Source organism: Xyrauchen texanus, chromosome 5 (genome assembly GCF_025860055.1).
Source record: "Xyrauchen texanus isolate HMW12.3.18 chromosome 5, RBS_HiC_50CHRs, whole genome shotgun sequence".
NCBI lineage: Eukaryota > Metazoa > Chordata > Actinopteri > Cypriniformes > Catostomidae > Xyrauchen > Xyrauchen texanus.
Genome location: NC_068280.1, coordinates 39604471 through 39626164, shown reverse-complemented (window position 1 = coordinate 39626164; position 21694 = coordinate 39604471). Strand labels below are relative to the sequence as shown.

General features: G+C 37.9%; 1 protein-coding gene across 2 annotated transcripts in view; it reads right to left on the bottom strand.

Annotated features, from left to right (window-relative positions):
- dlc1 (DLC1 Rho GTPase activating protein) overlaps positions 1 to 21694 on the bottom strand; it is a 156399-nt gene that overhangs the window by 25429 nt on the left and 109276 nt on the right. Inside the window, exon 1 of one of the 2 annotated variants that reach the window (XM_052127052.1) lies at positions 6529 to 6845. The exons of the other annotated variant lie outside the window; for it this stretch is intronic. Coding sequence (XP_051983012.1) covers positions 6529 to 6541 — 13 coding nt within the window. The 5' untranslated portion in view covers positions 6542 to 6845. Of the gene's footprint in view, positions 1 to 6528; positions 6846 to 21694 lie in introns of those variants that run through there. 2 annotated transcript variants of the gene reach the window in all.

The window sequence follows — 21694 nt, the reverse complement described above, 5'->3', positions numbered from 1 at the left end:
AATTATTCTAACCGCAATGATTGCAATGATGCAGTGCACAATTGACAGACCACCTGAGATAGGTTGCACATCATTTCAACGAAAGAAAGAGAAAAAGAAGCCCTCTCTTCCATTAGGATGGGCATTAGGAGGGGCAAAGGGAAAGAGACGTGAGAGAGAGAAGTGTGTAAAAGATACGGCTGACTTTGCCCAGAGGAAAGGACACAGACTCTGTCTCTACTAGCAGGGATACGTGACACCCCACTCAAATGAGTGTGAGAGCGACGGCACGTGTGAAAACAACAAAGGCACATAATAAGGGAGGCCCTCTGCCAGTGGAGAGAGAAGAAAGTGGGAGATGAAGAGTGAATGAGGGAGAGGGAGTATTTCAAAACATGCTTTGACACCAATGCGAAAATAACAGAAACAATCGGACTCAACCACACATGTACAAGAGTATCTCTATTCCATCTCAGATATGCCTATACACATGACACATGGGTTCCTTTCAAGCGATGGACACAATTTTGCCCGCAAGCACTTATTAGGAGTTGTGAACTTTGAAGAATGTGCTACACTTAAAATAATGACACACTTTTCTAGAATGGGCTATAATGAGTGCTGTTGCTTCCTGTGTGTGTGTGTGTTGGTTTAATTAGCCTAGCTATACTTTTGGGACAAACTGTCCCCAGAAGTTGGCAAATCTGAAAAAAAAAAAAAAAAACTCCTTTTGGGGAGGTCCAGGGAAGTCCTCAAAACATTTTTGTATTTTATTCAAAAATTAAAATGTTTTCTTTCAGGAGTAGGTTTAGTCTGTAGTCATTATAATTAGCTTAGAGTTGTAAGGTTTGTAATGATGTGTGTGTGGGTGTTTGCAGTGGCTAGAAAACCATACAACTGGTAGACAGAATGCATTTAAATGTTAATGATGGACACACTCAGGCTCCACGGCAGTGTCTAACAGACTGGGCTTTTCTTTCATCGCCAAGGTGTTCCCCCGCCTGGTCACAATGGGCCACTATTCAACAGGTGCCTGTCTGACACCAACAGTAAATAGAGACAGCATACCAAACACTCCAAATCTCACCATCATTCATGGAAATCCAGCCAAAGAATCTTGCCATTCAAAAAACAGGTAACAAACCCAAGACAATAGGCAAAAAAGATATTGCTCAGAACTTGAAGGTTTTTTTGTTTTTAGTATCAAATTAATGTTTTGAATGTTTATTCTAAAATAACCTCCAAAACATAGACGTAAGCTAGACAATTGTTGACATAGTGTAAGAGTATAGAGCTGTAAATTAATGGGGATAGCAAGCATAGCTCAGAAAATCTCTAGCTTTTGATTACATATTTTGGTATCTGAACACTGTGACCTTGTTGATATCTCTTCTGAAACGATAGAAGAGACACATGTGGAATTTCACAGGTTTTTTTTCTAAGGGGAAAATCTGAGAAACCGGGAACTTCAACAAGTCTCTATTTGATCTCCATTTAATCTCATTGCTGTCCAGGAGAAAAAACTGAGATCTCATTTATGATTTTTCTTTCCTTCAGGCAAATTACTCACAGCTGATACATCTATTACAGCAATAAAACGACAACCCACTTAAATATACTGTCTTTATGAAGATATATTAAACACACTTGAGAAGTTGTTTCATACTCTCTCTGTCTCACACATATACACATACTGCTGGATATCACGCAGATGAGCGCAGGCTGTTGACATACTCTTTTCAGCAGCATGCCATTTCAGCACTTAAAGCAGTAAACAAATCCAAGCTTTATGTTCAGATATGGGCCTTAAGCATAGAGTTTGTTTGTGTGCACACTTCGCATCCTGTGTTATCCCCACAAGTCTGTCCGGATCCCTGCGCCAGGCGGCGACCTCACTTCCTCTGCTTTTCCTAGGCCGACAGGAAGCCAATAATGGTTACCATGGTCACTTTGGAGGACACACCTCCTTTTGTTCAAGGAGAGATAATGGAGGCCTTCAGTGCCAACACAAACACAGAGAACGCCTTACATCCTGTAACACACACACGGAATGTCGAAAATTCTACCTCAGAGAAAGAGAAATAGATTGAACTGCCTCTGTATAGTGAACAACCTCATATTTTCAACAATTGTACAGTACATGCATTTACATTTAATGGAGACTGTAAATTCAAGTTACAGAAACATTACATCGTGTTAAAAGACAAAATTACTATTATTTCACCGAGTTGGAAACACTAACAGTTTTCCATCTTGAATATTATGTTAAGTATATTCTCCACATCCAACCATATCCCAAAAGGCCTACATATGTCATCATTTCATATACGCAATGTTTCCAACATGTGACCTATTACGCAAGGGTTTGTGAAATAACGGTTGACTAAAAAAGTGATGATATACAACAACATATCAGACTGAAATGTGGGATAATGTGAAATTTAGTATTATGGTAAGGTTGATTTAAAACTCTCTGTTTTTAACTTAATTTTATTTGTAATTTTGTTTGTCAATTTCTAAATAAATTTCACTGTCTAGATTTGTATTGGTTTTCCATAAAATAATTACTATATCACGATATATATCATTAGCGTTATATAAAATTATTCATATCGTGATATAAGATTTTGGTCTTACTGGCCACCTCTACTGTAAAGCTCTGTTTTGCATCTATTTAGTGCTTTAACAAAAATATTTCAATTGATCAAAGCTGTACAGTATTTATTTGATTAAACACAATCTGATCATAACATTTAATTAAAACATTTAACATGGAATCCAGAAAAATTTAAACAGAAAAGGCATAATTGTTATCTATAAGACTTGATGCAGTTGTTTTTGTCAATAATTTTCTGTGAAATTTCATCAAAAATCTGACTTTTTCTTTTTTTATTTGTGGCCTAAGTATCGAGTTAGTATCGATACCGAGGTAACAGGGCTGGTATTGTACCGAAGCCAAAATGCTGATATCGGAGCAACCCTATACTGTACACAATAAAACACAAACACACTGCAATAGCGTTACAGATGCGCAAGTGATAAAGGATACTCAATTTGTCCGAGCACAAGCAGGGAGGTAGAAATAACCCACTAGCTATAAAGTTCTGTAAACACACATATGCTGCACATGTACACACACAAACAGACATACTGAACATGCACACATACACATGCATGATGCAACACAAAAGTAGACCTGTATATGTACACCGAAAAGAAATAACAAGCATTCAAATACACAATGGTTTTAATCAGTTCATTAGTATTCTTTTTCTGTCACATCAACACAAACACAGATAAACAAGCATACTGTACACATATATGCCACACACAGCTTAGAAGTTGGTAAGTAGCGGACACACACACTCACACACACAAACAAACACACACTTGAAGATACTACTACAGTATAATTTGAGATAAAAAATGTAAGTTGCATTTTTAGAAATGCATTGGATCTCTTTAGCCAAGTTGTTGTCTTTGTCATGTTGCCGTAATTTTGTTATTGTTTTCAGTCAATATTTAAGTACTAAAAGAGCTATTAGGGTCACGTTTGTATTTTTCGCAGGTTTGATTGGTATTAGAAAGTAACTTCAAAATAAAATAATTAGTATTCTGATTACTTTCCCACAAAGTAATCAGTAAAGTAATCAGATTACACATTTATAGACGTAATCAGTAGTTGATTACTTTTTTGAACACTGCTGACTAGGCTGTTGGTAGATTTTGTCAGTGACATGAGGGAAATATAAATGTAGCTAATTATAAGTGCACTCCGCTCTCATAATGAATTTACCAAAAAGAGGCTGATTAATCAACTTCTTTAAATAGTTTTCATGTTTTTAACAAATTATATTTTGTAAAACACAGTACAAATTAAACAATTTGAAAATGTTAGCATTGGTATCCTTTCCTTTCTTTTCCCTTTGGAAATTATATTCTTTCATCAAATTATTTGATTCAGTTGGTCTTGGAACAGCACTAATAAAATGGGAACCAATAGCCACCAACGCACCCTCCTGTCTCTCTTCCTCTTTCTTAATCTACAATCCATCTGCTTCATATATTGTATGGTGCCAGTCTCCTAGTGGATGTATGACCTGTGACCTCTGCCACAGTGACCTGAGTCAAGCACACAGGATGTCTGGGTGGCATCCGTCACAGAGATGTGTTAGACATATATGTGTCTTTGTCTCATCATTCATCTAAGCATACGATATTCACTCCACCTTATATTTCCATTTCTATCAAAGACAACAGCCTGCAGACCCACTGAAAGACTGACAGATGCAATCTCTTGGGAGAACATCCTATAAACTCTACCAAAGTTGAATTCCTGTTGGGACCTTTTTGCCACTTCTAAAATTACAATGTATTCTTCCTCTTGTCCTCTCTCTTCCTCTTCCTCCTTTTCCTGTCACAGGAAGTTCTCACAATCACTGGCCGATGGTCCCTCAGCATGAGAGAATGGAGGTGGAACCAACTTAGTGTGCATGAATGTGTGTTTAGGCGACCTCTCTGCTATGAAAGCAAAAATCCAGCCCACTAACTGAATTTCAAAGCCCTGTTTTCAAGGTGCATAATCAAGGGAAATCAAGGGGTGTGCAAGTATGTTTGTATTCATTTTAATAATAAGGTCTTTTGAAGCTTAAAATGTGGTTATTTTAGTTACATAGACGTTGTTTGAAATGAACAGAGCACTAACATCAAAATCTGTCTTTCAGCGAAACTAGATGTTCATAGTTAGCGATTCATGTGAAAATGTCATATTTGATAAATCACATCAAAGACACTGAGCTCTTTATCTGTGCAGTGTCTCTCCTTTAAATTAGCAAATCATGAAAAGTCATACATAATTTGCTGGGCATCATGCATATCATATTTTTGGCATGGTTTTTACAGACATACAGAGTGAGAGTGTGAGAATGACACAATTTTGAAAATTAGATTATTCCCTCCATCTGGCCCTACATGCAAACACATGGGATGATGGCGTTACCCCATGGTTCACTACAGTTACCCAACACTGCAATGCTAGCCACACAAACATGCACTCTCTTTGGCCAGATGGGTCCATTAAAGTGGGTCTCTGACTTTCTGACAGATTTAAACATTCGCTATCGCTGACCTGGAGCCAGCTTGGCCAAGTCTGGTGACTGGCCACTTTGTGTAACGCAAGACTGATCTCAGGTCAGATGATTAGATACGCTCCCTGATATGCCATTCTATCCATTCCATATGATCAAAAGGTTACTTAGAGGGGGAAAGAAGTGAAGAAAGACAGACTCTCCTCTATTATCACAGCAAGCTTCTTATTACAGTGTTGACTGATCCTAAAGCAACCGTAATCATTGTAGTCAAATGTTTACCCTTTAAATCTACTTAAAGACAGAAATACTGTTTTCAGATGGCAATGATGAAGATTCACTATTGTAGACTAAAATCTGCAAAAACTTCTAAATGAGTTTGAAAGTGTGTGTGTGTGTGTGTGTGTGTGTGTGTGTGTGTGTGTGTGTGTGTGTGTGTGTGTGTGTGTGTGTGTGTGTGTGTGTGTGTGTGTGTGTGTGTGTGATCCTGTCTCAAGGCTTCGTGCTTATGAGTCTATCACACTCAAAACCATGACCTTAGATTATCAGGTGGGGCTTGTATTATATCAACATCAAAGTGACGTGATTTAAGTATGGCATTCTTTCGTTTGACTCCTTACTGACCTGCTTATCACCTGGAGTTAACATGACCCTGAGTTTATCAACCTGTACTTAGAAAAAGAGGGGGGAAGTCTGATCGCACAAGCAACATCAGCATACATACGTTCTTTGAAACACTGCAGTCTTTTTCGCGTGCAAGAAAATAAAGAGATCTCTATTCTGAACATGTCAAAAGGTCCGTGTTTGAAGCAAAAGGTTGCAGAGACCTAACACGTACTTTACACGACCGGTTTCACGACAAGGCATAATACAAAATAGAAAACATAAAAAGAGACAACTGTTCAGAACAATTTCACGACTGACTGAAATTCTCTTGTAGCGCCGAACTATATAGTTATAGGGCGCGAGACGTGGAAAGATAAACGAACTCTCCTTCATCGTCAAAAGCGGGCTCTCATCGCTCTCTTTGGTAATGCCAGGATATCGCAAAAACCTCAATCAACTCTCTGCTTTTAGAGAACAGGAGAGAACAGCAGACCATCACTGACGAAGCCCACAATCGCGGAATTGAGTGAAATATGACTTGAAAAACCGATGGAGACGAGACACGACTTGGAGAGCGCGAGAGGAGATTACGTTTCTGACAGCCTGGAGCGCCGGTAGAGCGTGAGATCTCACGCGCCACCAAAATAATTTCAATCAATCTTAAACATTAAACATGAGATAGATATATATACATTTGTTTCAAAGGTATAAATAAAATAGCGGTATTAAGATGGGAACATTATAATCATTACATATAACATTCCATGTTCACTTTACAACATTACAAAACATCATAACATAAAAACAAGAGTCAAAATCATTTCGACGAAAAGTAAACATAGATAGGCTTACTTACGAGTAAGGATCATGTTTGTGTTTTTGGTCAAGATAGTCCTGCTGCCCTATGCTTCACGTGTCCTCTTCGTCTTATTCCAACATTACAGCGAAACTCGTTTAGTATTCCAACACGATTAAAGTTGAATTCGCATATTACATTTAAAGTCAATCCGTACTAAAATAATATTAATGATAAAAAAAAATATTATTATTATTATTATAGCAGCTCCAAAGACCAACACGCAATATATACATCCATGACTGATTTATTTTCCTGTCTGCTCAGGGAACAGAAATTCCTCACTCCGGAAAGAGCTGTGTTTGAAACTCCCGTGAACGGACTGGCCCGTGTGTGAATGAACACTGATTCACTCTTTAGGAATGGCCGGCAAAGGGAAGACTCCACCTCTCCGCCTAGGGCAGCCTCAGGTGGGCTTTCGTTCGCTGCTCTAGACGGGGAGGTGGAGCTACCACGAACTACGCTAACTGGAGCTAGAGAATGTCAGGTAAAAAAGAACAAAAAAACATTATTAACAACTTAACAACTCCAGATGCTCCTGAATGAATTTATATCTGACATGATACAATAACCTGCGAGTGTAGTGGCTGCAATTTTGCGTTTTGCAACATTTAAATTAGCCTGTGAATTTTTAATTAAATTCGAAAAATCACGTGAATAAATTAACGACAAATGTATAGGCCTACTTCTTAAAGTATAATAATAAAAAATATATCGGTCAAACTCCTTGCCTATTTTAATTTACTGTCTTTGGTCATTTAGTTCAATCTGAAGCCTGTTCTTTCTGTTTTTCATGTCAAGTCCAAATCATCGTGATCCAAAAGTAAGAGTGATTTACTCGAATATACTACTGCTCATTTTAGCGCATTACATTGTATGGGACTTAGCCACTTTAAACCGTAATTAAAAGGGCGCGACGTTAGCATATCATTAGATGTCTTCATTAAGTAGACTGGCTGTTTGAAAGCAGCTATTGTTGAACATGATGTTGTGAAAACGGAAGACAATGGGACCGTTCTGCTATGGTAATTCCAACAAGCCGCGTGAACAGGCGTCCCTGATCCTCGCCTTTTGCGCGCGCGCACACACACACACACACACACACACACGTACATCAGTGCAACTAGCGTTTCACACAGGGCAGGACTTTCTATTGTGTAGGGAGTTCTTATTGAGATCAAACAAGCTTATGGTCCTCTCTGAAGCTTCCTGCTTTATAAGTCAAAAGAAAGTCACATTCACCTCCTTCAGGTCAATTAAATGATGCCAAAGCCTAAATGGAAACCACTAGAAAATATGCATGTATTCCAGAGGTCAGTAGATGTTTTATGACTGTAATTAGGTTGTGATCAGAATGGAATAGCTGACTGCTGTATACTGCAAAGTATATACTTTATACTTTTTTAATATAAAAATTAAATAGTATGTGAAACAAAAGGCATGGTGCAATAAAACTTTAAAACTGTGGAATGCTACTTTGTTGTTACATGATACATTATATTCACACATAATAAATGCATAACATGCTCTGTATATTGCTGTAAAATAAAAATAGTATGGAAGTATGATATTCTGAACACAACCTAAGTTTGTAATCAGTCTTGTCTGGCTCTGTAAAATAGTGTAGTGTCTGACTCACAAGGGAAAATTTTAACAGGAAAAAAATTCATCATTGGGGAAAATTGCCTTTACTTGTGGAATTTCTCTGCCCTTTTTCCTCACTCTCCATAAACCCAGCAACTCAGCATGTCTCATATTTGGTGAAGCATTGCTATGGTAACATCCAGATGATGCATGTGTGAGAGTGAGAAAGTTGATGTTCTACATGAAAGTAAGAAGAGTAATGAGGGTGAAATCCTGATTTATAGGAGCTTTTGTTTCCATCGCTTCTAAATTTGGACATTGACTCAGAGATTTTTCATCACTCTTTTCTCGTGTCATTTTTTATGTTAGCCCATCCTATTATTTTTCTCCTAAACACAATTTATATCACCCAATATATAGTCTGCTTTTGTGTACAAACTTTCTTGTTAGTATATTATAGTAATTAGGCTATTATTTGTATTATTAACTTCAAATCTCAAACATTTTCTATATACTTCATTAATTGCATTTTAATCTTAACTTTTTCACATATAATTTTTTACCCTCCTATTCGTAAATTAAGCTAATGGGTGTGTATTTGTGTTTATGTATGCGGATGTGGGCATGCAAGACCATACTAAAGTTGATGAAGTTTACCCTCTTAAACACACACCCCTAAACCACACCAGCCCTGTCACAGCTCATCGACTTTGTATGTGTGTTGGAGTAGAGTTTTAAAGTGTATGCACTGTTCATTGAGTATTGGTTTGCACAGATAGCCATTAACTTCTCTAGCAATGCATGATGAGTGCCAGCAATGCATGATGAGTGTTTTGACTTTTAAGTGCTTTGACTGCATTCATGGTCTTTCATTTAAGAAAACTTTATTTTTTAAAACACTTCTGTTTAAATTTGTAATTGAAGCATTCAAAAGTGCAAACGTGTTTACACCCAAGCTTGAGTCTGCATCACTTACCAGAAAGTTTAAAATTAGAGAGAATTATTTCTATAGTTTGCATTGGCAAACTCGTTGACTGAATACTGTACTGTCAGGAGATGTTATGCATGGGCCAATACTCATGGTCTGAGAAAATGGAGCTAATACGTTCTGTGAACTCCAATGTTGGTTGCAAGGGTTGTTTTGTGTGCGCATTTGCCAGGACAATGCATCACTAAGCTAAAATTTCACTCATGGTTTTAGCAAAAATTCAGACTGTTAAAAAACATGGCGCACGATAAAGGACAGTGGATATGGCCTGAACCGAAATTATATTTTTAGACATTATTTTTAGCAGGTTGACATTGCAAATTAAAGGAGCATATAAGAGACGCCACCCTAGCACTGTCTAAAGTTCACTTGATCCTGAAAGTTGTATATTCCCAAAATGCAGCAAAAGAAAGTGCCAAAAGAGTCTGGGTTTATGTGTGTGTACAACTGGCATACCTTTATTACTATATTAATTATGTCTGGGCGTCCATTTTTATTTGATTTTGTGGTAACAGGTTTATGAATATGAATGTGTGTCTTTGATTTGCAATAGGCCACTAAATCCCAAAGTAAGACAAAGGGGGAACAACAGAAGAATAGAACTGTTATTATCAGCTATTTATAACCCAGAACAATCTCCAAACAATCAGAAATAGAACTAAGCAAGAGAGGATTGGTGTATTTCTACATGCCACATTTTTAAGCTGTGTAAGTAAGCTGATGTACTTCTGTTTGTGATGTACTTCTATTTGTGATCCATATATAAGTCCGTTTCTGCCATAAACTCTCATCCCTGACCAGTAGGTTGTGCAATGCAGGAAGAATGCAAACTGGTAAAACCAAAACCTAGAAGAATGTGAAAGTGAGATTTATAGTTAAAAAGGACTTAAATATTGATCTGTTTTTCACCAACACCCATCATATCACTTCTGAAGATATGGATTTAACCACTGGAGTTGTATGGATTACTTTAACGCTGCCTTTATATACTTCTGCAGAAGAAAGAAAGTCTTACACATCTGGGATGGCATTGGAGTGAGTAAATGATGAGTTAATTTTCATTTTTGCCACCTGCCAAGGCACCATGCATGAATGTTATCTCAAATTGTGTGGGTTATTGAGGAGAGGTGTGTTAGTATTTTTTCAAGACAACTGAATTAATTAATTCATTTATTTATTTATTTATTTTTTTTTTGCCTGGCTGGTTATTGACAGCAGCTGAAAAATCCCATAGATTTACATAAGGAGGGACCAAGCCAAATCTATTGATGAGAATATCAAAGAGACTTATGGTTGAGCTCCAGTTAGCAGCCACCTGGCAACCACCCAGAACACTCTATTAGCATCCTAGCAACCACATATAGAACCTTGGTAAGCACTCATAACACCCTTGCATGGTGGTGGCAATTTTTGCACAGGCAAACATTACTGTAAAATGTAAAAATCTAGATTATTATTTATGTAACATTTATTCATTTCTATATTCTACTCTCATTTATTTATAAGGGCAGACAGAAACAGATATTTGAAAATGTAATCAAAGCAATAAGGCCAATTTTTATCATAAACATTTCCTGCCCATCATTTTGTACAGCTGCTTGATGATAGAATTGCTGACTTTGCAGAATTTCTACACATTTTCAAAAGGTAATGCAATTTATAACTGGCTTGTTTGAAATGCTTAGGCAGTTCCCCAGCCCATTCCTGATTTTTCCATTAGCTAAAGTCTTACGAGTATCAGAGGCATTAGTGTACACAGCTGTTATGGAGATATATACACAGAGTGGAGATGGAGGACTTCTGGCTCTCCTCAGATGCTGTCCAGAATCTGAGAGGCCCTGAGGGAAATGATTGAGATAGACTCTCCCTGAAACATGGACTCGAGAAGTCTGAGATTTGGAATATTTGCCCATGATGAGGTTGAAAAGGTGACAGTACATGCTAGTGTGCATGTGAAAGATGATTTATGTATATGTATTGCAATCACACATCCACATCTAGAAAAAAGCCAACATATGTTTAGCGGTAACAGTGGCTGAATCTTGTGTGTGAAAAAAGTTATTTTAGGTCACTCACAGATTACTTACTATTTCAATGAAGTTAATATCTGGATGGAAGAAAATGCATGTGAAAATGTATGTGTGTTTGTTTTTCTGTTTTTAGGCTTGTAGGAGAAACACATTATTCAGATTAACAATTCATATAGTTGAATTTGTGTTTGAACAATATATCTTGGCACATGAGTATACATACACCAAAAAAAAAAAACTCTGGTTTCCTTTTCAGTTTGCTAGTGCAATGCTTTTAATGCTTTTTACCATTCTGCTGGTAGTTTTAGTTGATCTGATGCAGATCTGTTTTAAGAACATGTGACAGACTCTATAGGGAGAGTAGGTCAGAGAGAAAGATACATTCATGCTACTCATTCAATGACATGCTGGCATACAACAAGAATGTCGCATTTTATGGCAAGGCTCAAAATGATCAAAACAAGGATTAATGTAATTTTCCAAAGTTGGACATATTATGGTTAGGGTTATGGTATCCTTAGCTTTACCTTCGAGAAAACAAGTGTTGCTGGTGCATCAAGGTGACTATGCTAGTCTAAAAGCTAGACCAGTACCAAACCAGCACCAACCAGCATAGACCAGCATGGAACTTTGCAGGGTATTAGGGCTAGTGTTAGGAACATGAACCACCTCTGATTTTAGGGGTACGTTGGTGGTTAAAATTTGGATTAGGGATATGGCTGGGCGATAAAAAAAATAAAAAAAAATTATCGAAAAATAAAAGTCAGATATTGACGATAAATATATTTTTCTATATTTATTCTATGTTCTACATCTAGACGATTGGATCAGGTGCATCTCGCTAAAAATGCAAGCATTCTGGCAAAGTTATACACTAGCTAAATGAATCACAGTCAAGAAATTGGCTACATAGACTTGCGGTTATGGTATTGAGGCTCGGTAGCCGCTAGCTAGCTATTCGGCTAATATAATATAATTGTGTTCTGAACAAGACAGATCTGTTGATGCAATACAGCTATCGACTGAACACAACAGCAACTCTGACATCAACACCATCGCTGTTTATTTATGTACTACAGTGTTTAGTTAAATGTTGTTTCATGATCAATAGCGCTGTCACAGGCAAGAAAGTGTTTCTTGTTGTGAGGTTTATTGGCGGTTGGTAATCCATTTTATGGTGCATTACCGCCACCTACTGAGCTGGAGTGTGGAGCATCACTAGAAGTTTCAGTGGAGTCAAAGGTCAGCTGAAGATGATGAAACAGGTCACACACCTATTGGTAGCTTACCCTCTGGGGTTTACTTAACAAACAAGTTATGTTTACATTCATTCTTGAGGTCTCATAAACAAGTGGAATGCATTTCATCCCCCATTAATGGTATGAAATGTACTGTAGATTGTGATAAATATCGATATCGAATGATATTAAAAAAATATTGTGATTTTTGGCCATAATGCCCAGCCATAATTAGGGATAGGTATAGGTCCAACATGATTACACAAGAAATCAACATGTTTCTTCCAAATCTTCATGTAAGATAAACTAAACTAAATACACTACTTAGTTTACTTGATCTCACTCATGCCTACATCATTTCCAGCTTCAGCCAATGGGGGCATTGGTTCGAACTTCAGTAAGCCGAAGTAGACCAATTTCAGAAGCAGATTGAATTGCCAATTTCAACAACTTCTGCCGCATTCACTTTAAGACCAGTCAATGTAGAATGTTGATCCAAGCACCATCTTGATCTATGTCCTGCTTGTTTAAATTACATTTTGTGTTAAAGCAGTGCTTTGTAGAATAATCCCTCTACATAAAGACAGACCTACATAGACAAAAACATCTCTTGAACCCTGAAGCCATACATAAGAAAGCCCTCAATTAGCAGGAAATCAGGAAATGTCTGACACATTCTCCCCTTGGCCAACTTGATTGAAGCTCATCTATACCTCTCTGACAGATCTGTAGATCCCTTATTTTGTTTTCTTCTTTGACTGGGAGAGTCAAAATTAAGCTCCAACATCCCTGAACATGCACATTTACACGTTCCATCTGTGACACACTTTGGTTCTCTTTTTTATCTCTTGTTCTCGCATTCCTTGGGATATAAGGCTGGGACTTGAGCAGTATCAGCTGGCCCAACGGCATAGTTTTCCCACAATGAGACTGACAGGGCTCTTTGAGACTACAATAAATGTGCTGCTTTATGGATGGAATGGATGTGAGGTGCTGAAGATAACAAACGTCTCATTATCCCCTAAAGACAAACATAGGTCTGCCAGATGACCTTCAGTCTAAAAAGAGGAACCTAATGTTAAACCAAACCACTTGAGTGTCACAAATGCAGAGGGAGGACCTAATAGCAGAGTTAAAAAAAGGAATTTATTGAATTCAAAAAATATAGGGAAAAAAAATCAAACTCCCACAATGAGGAAAAAAATAAACATAAACTACCCCGAAGGGGAAAAAAGCGTTTCCAGGCTGGGATAGGGAAAACAGGGCATAGGATACATGACCAACAGACTGGGTAGGGATGGGGTGATAAACAGGACCGACACGAGACAGGAACCAAGACTGATTAACAAGACCAACGAACAAGACCGATTGGAATACACACAAGATGAACTGGCACTGGACATACGAGGAGGCTAAAACAGGGAGAGAAATCAAATTGGTAAACAAGGAACAGGTGAGGCAAATTAACTAATAATAAGCAAACAAGAAGTCGGGATAAGACAGAGAGGCACACGGCTATACAGAAAAAAAAACAAGACAACAAAACACCCGAATGGCATTAGCGCACATCGCCAAGACAATAGTGCAATATATGCCCATACCAACTGACAAACAAGATGAGAGAATGCTTAGCAACGGCAAAGATGCCACACATTCTCACACTAAATGAAACCTGTGCGGACATCGTGAGGCAAAGCCACGCAACAGGCGATAAAAGCAAGACAGGACACCTGTGCGAGAGTTTGGACACACACACACCCTACACCTGAGATCGAAGTGACCGAACCTCAGCACAACATGAAGACAGCTCGCGACCCAGGTACGCAACGCAACGCGATGCACACCTGTGTTTGCGAGAGACAGACAAACAATTGACGTGAGTGCATGCTGCCAAGATGTCATAAATGCAATGCACCCATGTCAATAACAGACAGACATGGAGCATGAGTGTCCGGATCCCGACACAGAACGAAACCGTACCAGACAGGAAGTCAGGATCCAGACACCAAGCTCCCAACATGAAATAAGACAGGCCGAAGAGCGCACGGCAGGGAATACAACCAAAACCGTGCACTCACAATCAAAGACAGACAACGAAACACCAGACATGGGACAACGATGCCACGGTCCTGTCAGACAAAAAGCCAGACTGACGGAGTGATAGGACCGTGACACTGAGTGCATTTTGTGCTCATCAAAAAAGTCTAAAATTCATTTGAAGTTTTTAAATACCCAAGGGTAGAAGTATATATGGCATGTACTGTATGTTGTGGCCGGAATTGAGTATCAGGGTAGTTCATGGATAATATGTCCATGCACATAGACTCTAACATCAAGATTTTAAGTTAAAATTTAAATGATTTTTTAAGGGACAGTGTATATCAGGTTAACATTTATTTTAAAAGGAAAGTTCACCCAAAAATGAAAATTCTGTCATGATTTACTTGCCTTCATATTGTTCCAAACATGGATGACTTTCATATATAAAGGAATATATCTAGTGCTTAAGTTCAGATGTTTCGCTTGTGTTGCTGTTTTTCTATGAATAATGCTGTGGTAACATAATTTACAAACCTAAAAATAAATGAACAAATGTGCAGACATTTGTGTGTGCAGAAACAAACACTTTCAAACACATGCACACCCTTGCACTAACACACACACACACACACACACACATACAGAAACACATGCACACAGTGTGTTCAAATCATTGCTCATATTTTTTCAATTAGTCACACATGAAGAGAGGAGGTTACAGATGGTTTGCTTTAGACGGCAGACAGAGACAATCATGTATTTTGTGTGTGTGTGTGTGTGTGTGTGTGTGTGTGTGTGTGTGTTTGGGCAAGAGTGCATGGAAGAGGCTGAAAAGAGATCAAGAATAGAGTTCAACAAGAGAACAAGTGATGAAGTAGCCACAGCAATGTTTACTTTTCCTCCGTTTAATTGACTTAGTCTCCTTTTATTTAACTCATATTACCGTGGGCAGTTTTTGGATCTCTCTCTTGCTAGGCTTTTGTTACAAATCCAAAACTTGTCATCAATCTTTCTCACTGTAGATGTGTGGTTCTGCCCTCATATAGATTCTCATCAACACTTTCAGCTGCTTGAGTTACCTTCCAGTCATCAGCATGGCATGTTTTTTTTTTTCAGATAATTGATGTTTAATGAAGAAATTTGGCTTTGGAGAGTTGAAACAGGAGAGCCTGGTATACCTTTCCAACCCCTGCTCGCCTCCCCAAGCTAAATCATGATAAATATGATTTTACATTTCCTAATGATTCTGAACATATCCTCTAACCCGTAGATCGTAAGCCACGGTCAATTTATAGTCGGTGTTCAAAAAACAAACTCCAGCGTGAACTATAATGGTTTTTAAAAGAGGACTTCTCTGAAAAGAGAGCTTCTCTGTTTCAAAGCCATGGTTAAAAATACTACACAGAAGTCTAGTCAGGAAACCACTGGCATACTTCTGCATGACTAATAAAATAAATAAATAAAATGACTTCGAAGTTAACAAAAAGGAATATTTCGGGCTCTAGTGTAATCCTTGGAAAATTCCAAAGGCCTGCGGTCTCATGTCTACGGCCAATTCAAAGCTGTACTGATATTCAGTAAAACAGCATGATTGTAAGTGTGATTTTTTTGTAAGATGATTGTAAGAAGTTAATATCGAGTAACTTATGTTTCAGATTAAATTTGGCCAGTTGGTTTGTATATTTGTTCTCCATTGACAGAAATACTTTCACATGAAGCCATAGCATAAAGCTTTGAAGGTCACCAAGCAACACCCAGGCTGGAACAGAGTATGTGATTGGACTGAGGCAACAGCAGTTTAGATATTTTAACTGGAAAGAAGGATAAAATACTATCAGTGCATGGCTCTTGGAACACAGCTAGTCCAATGATTTGTTTTAATTTGTATTTTTTTTATTAAAAAACATAAATAAACTATTGTACAACTACAAATATGCAGGGTTGGGGAGCAACAAAATTAAGGTAATGGGAATATGTATTTAAAATACAAAATATAAGTAACGGTATTGCACTACAGTTCCAATTTAAATCATTGGTAATTAGAATACCAATTGAATACTGAAGAGATTACTTTGCATTTTAATGTCATTTGTTTAATTTAATATTTAATCCTTTAAGATGGAAAACATTTATACATATACATGATGTGATCCAAAGTGCATTTGAACAGCGGTGAAACACTTTCTTAAGATGTTACATTCATACAAGCAGACAGAGGAGTAAGTTTGAAGTAAGTCTGAAGCAGAAGAAATAGAAATAAACCTTGTGTAAATTGTCAGCTTTACGCCAAACTAAAATGCTATTTCTAGCCATTTTACATGCATATGTTACCAGTTACTTATGATCATGATTTCTTTTTTTTCTAGTAAGACCTTTGATATTAGGGCAAAAATCGTAATCTTGATAATTTTTGTATTGTTTTCCTTTAACAATGTCTACAAATCCTTAAAACAAGATCAATTTGATTGATCTTGTTTTAGAAACAACTCTGCATAAGATATTTAGTTTTATCAGTGAATGTATTTTAAACGTGTAAACCTACTTTAAAAAGTAACCCTCCCAACCCTGCAAATATGGCATCACTTTTTCATTTGCACAGAGTATATGGGGCAAATGAATGACAATCTCACCCTAATGATGCAGCTAACAAGCAGAGATCTGGATATCCTGTTGTTTACTCAAGACTGCAACAATCTATCAGATAAAATTCAGCAGTATACTGCCTTTGTAAATTTTGTTAATGTCAGTGAGCCAATAAAACATAGATTCACAATCACAACATTAACAATCTCCAGTTTGTTTGGTCTACATAAGCCAAAATGGAGTCAGTTGTAAGTTGTATAAAGGAATGTATCATCCAATTTATCTTTGTCTAGATTTTGTGTGACTAATGCTCTTTTGTGAGATAGTGTTCAAAGCAGATGCCATGCTTTAGGTGTTATATGGCAGACTATCACCAAGACAGATGGTACGCCCATATGGGATGGCTGGGATTTGACTGGATTTTGGAATTATTGTGCAGATTCCTATCACTGGCACAATAATATATTGCTCCAGTTCTGTGTAAACTTGGCACAGGTATGAACGAGTCTGCCAAGCATGTTCCAGTCAGCTTACTACAATCATCAATTAGTCTATTTTGCCTCAGGTGCAGAAATCTTCGAATATTGCTTAAGCAAATATCCACAAAGTAGTATGCACATGCTGGTACAAATTTTCAGACTTGGCTCAAAAGGGCAGCTGTAAGTACACAGTGAAAATTAGGCAGTGTAGAATGCTCAACTGTAAATGTCAAACCTCTCTAGTGTTTTCAGAGTATGAGTCACTTCCACTAATATTACATATTTATACAAATAAAATTCTGAGACCAACCTAGGATGGTTTGCTGCAGGGCTCCTAGCCTAGTCAAGCTGGTTCTCTGCTGGTCTAGCTGGTTAGCCCAAAGTGCACAAATTAAGGATCCTAAAGTGTCCAAAAACCCTTTAAAAACAGCCAATAAACCAGCCTGACCTAGCTGGGAGACTAGCCAAGACCAGCAAACCATCTTAGGTGGGCTTAAGCAGGGAAATTAACCAAGTGGTCAGAGAATTGTGAAATACAAGCTGAATTCCACTTTCTGGGAATTCTGGGAACTTTTGGTACAGCAGATGGCTAAAGCTCTTACAGGTGAGGCAGCATATGGTCTGAGTCTCTGCACTAAAAGTCAATGGATTACACTGCACCAGCAGCTAACCGTAGCTTACCTTTGACCCTGCTCTCAACTCTCTCCTCAGGTGAAACATATTGCGACACCAGCAGCCATGTCCAAACCATGTGGACACAAGAAAAGTGCATTTCCTGACCAGTTTAGACCGGTATGAATGTTCATGCTGACCCAAGCTGGTTTATGCTGCTCTGGTTCATGGACCAGCATAGTCATGATGTTCATCAGCAAAAAATGCTGGTAAGCCAGCATAGTCTTGGTGATGAAGCTGGTTGACCAAGGGAGGCTTCAACTTAGAACGAATCTTCTGAGCTGTGAAAGAGCAATCTCTGAGCAATATAATTTCGCTCAGGATGGTGTGTCCAAGTTGAGTATGAGACAAAATTACTAAAGGTCTTTGAACATAAAACAACCAAGACCACAGAAAGGAAGAAAAACCAGTTGTGATACAAGAAATATTTGGAAACTCAACTTGACATCATGCAAGTTGAATATTGATTGATTGTTTTAGAAACATGAACAGCACCTGATAATGCCTTGGATGTTAGTCTGGTGTGTCAGACTTCACTGGTTTCCTGTGTCTTTTCTGTAGTGGTTAATAGATAACAAAATGTGGGGCTTCAGGCAGGAGCTGACAAATTGTACGAGGTTGGGTGATAAAACATGTCTTGTGCTGCCAACAGAATCAGCTAATATATTTTCCAACACCCCTGACCTAGTTCACTCCAAAATGCTCAAAAAGAGAGAGTGAGGGCACAGGAACTCATTTAGGGTTATCAATAGTACATAGACAAGCAAGTGATTTTCCTTAAAGTCTGTGTGTGTGTGTGCACGTGGGTATGTGTGTTTATGTGTGTTGGGGGTTTTAGGTTCCTTGAGGGCATATGAATGGTCCTCTTTAACTAGAAGTGAGAGTTGGGTGGGACCCTTGAGTTTTGGTATTTTTTGGATTTTCTTAAGGGGTGGGGCTGCCAAGGGGCACAGAGGGAATCATTGAAGATTGACTTTTAGCACCGTGCCAAACATATTTGTCCTGGCTCCTTTTAAAAATCGGACAATTCCTCTTTGGTTCGTTTTATGAGCCGCTGTTCCTCTCTCTCTCTCTCTCTCTCTCTCTCTCTCTCTCTCTCTCTCTCTCTGCGGGAGGTGTATGTGGATCTTAATATTTTGTGGCCCACGCCAGGCTGAGGACTCTTGAGGAATCTATGGAATCCTATTGACTAAGAAGAATAAACAAACACATTATGTGCAAGAGGATTTTATTAAAGAAGAATGACGCAAGTTGACGCAGGTGCTTCGGCCCACTCTTTGTATTCTCTGAAAATGTTTTCCTAAACCCACTAGTTTGAAACTTTCTCTTTCTCTCACTTTGCCAATTAGAAGGTTACTATATATGCCTGAAATAGCATGTATTTCCTGTAACTGTTGCTTTTGTATGAGTTTTTTTTTGGTCTGGATATGTTAATGTCTAATATTTGCTTAGCCACATGAGCAGCTAAATAGTGCTGAACATAGCTGAACAGTAATGCTCAGTTATTTGTTCATATGAAAAACTAAAATTCTATCTTGATCCACTTACCTTAATGACGAACCAAACCCCCATCAAATTTTTTCTTCCATTGAAACAAAATGTTAAGGAATGTTCACTATGCTCTTTTCCATATAATGAAAGGATATTGTGAACAGGGACTGTAAAACTCCAGTAAGGACAAAAATGGCCATAGAAGCATCATAAAAGTAGTCTATATCAGTGGTTCCCAAACTGGGATGCAGTGCCGAGGAATCATTGCTGAGTTAATTTCTTTATTAGTCACTGATTTTAAAAGTACTGGCAGTACCGAGAACTGACTCAGTCTATAGTGCTATTTGACGACACTATTACGTGAGTGGAAGCAGACATACAATCTTAGATCTCAAATGATCAGATCTCTGCGATGTGCAGTTGCAGCCTCACATACCTGCTGCTGTTTGTTATTGGCCTATCATTAATATTATTCAAACAACAATATTGACAAGAAAAATAGAAGCAGTCAATGTCCATAGCTGGATAACATTTGTAGTTTTATGCCCAATATATTTCAATGACTTATCAGTCAAACTCTGAATGCATTGAATCAGTATTAATGTACAGTATAATAATCACAGAATAATAATTTTGGTAGTTTAGTTTTGCATTAAATTACTTTTTCAAGTTTGTTAGACTGCTTTTTTAATGCTTAATTGCTGCTGCTAAAACTTAAACGGTTCTCGGTTCTGTATTTAATTACTCTATTTCATTACAGGCTTTTTATTAATTACTTTGAAAACTTTAAGCAATGGTTACTTAAACACTCGAAGGCTACATTTTTATTTAATTTGTTAATATTGGTAATAATCAATCTTTCAGTATTTAACATGCTGTGAAAAAAGGGGGGTCTTGTCTCATACCTTCGACAGTCTTGTCAGATTTTAAAATATTTTGTTGCTTCGAATCAAAGTTTGTAATGATCATGTGATTCACCTCAGAGCTGACTGGTTTGGTTAATGGCTTAGAACTCTTTTGTGAAGGATTAATGGTATCTACTCACAACACTTCAAGCAGAGCTGAATTTCTTAAAACAGTTGGATTATGATTAATATTATTAATTCTTAGGCTAACACACCAGTGGGTGGACAGCCCTAAGGTACACCGGCTTATTGTGGTATTTTTCCGCCTCTCCAGACTAGCTTTAAAAATGTTATCTCACAGAGTGCTGACACATTTTACATCATGGTCTGAGAGACACTGGGGTTTTATAAAACAATTAGCTGTGTCTTATACAGAAAAATGGCCTGTCCAAATGCTATGTCTCACACTTAGAGAAGATAAAGATGTAACTTGATTTGTTACTAGCTCAGAAATGTCTCCAGAGCAAAACAATAAAATATCAGTGAGTGAAATGTCGTTTTCATAATTCCAAAATGTCAGAAAACCTACCAAAGCAGTTCTGAAGCAGTCAAATCAATATCACCCCCATAGGCCATCTCAAAGACATGGTGTGGATAAACATTTGAGGGTCTTGGCTCCCCTGACCTCTTGTATTAGTGGGGGAGTTGGTGAGCAGTTGTTGTTTGACGTGGACTGGGAGATGAGAAGCGAAACCATCGGATGGCTTCTGAAAATGTAAGCTAGTTGAGGACTGTGGGCTTAAAGTTCAAAAACTGCAGTTTTATGGAGCCATAGAAGACCAATTGAATGCGTGGAGATCTAAAAGTTCCTCCATTTAGTTGAATTCTAGACCTCTGAGTTAGACTTAGTGCTAATACCATGCATATGCAGTCTTGAAGCTATGACAACATCTTTTAGTGATCTAGACCCCCACTTAAAAGATTGAATTCCAGGAACATCTGGAGTGACTGACCCCAAGCTAAGACATTAGAGCTGTGCAGTAACCACCGCAAAGCATGATCAGCCACTCCCAAATAGAGAAAAAGAGCCACAGAGAAAGAGAGAAACATTGAGATAATTTTCTCCATCTTTTCAATAGAGAGTAGATCAATGATATTGTCACTGATGCATCACAAAAAATGACACATGCTGGAAATTTTGAATTGGAGGATTTTT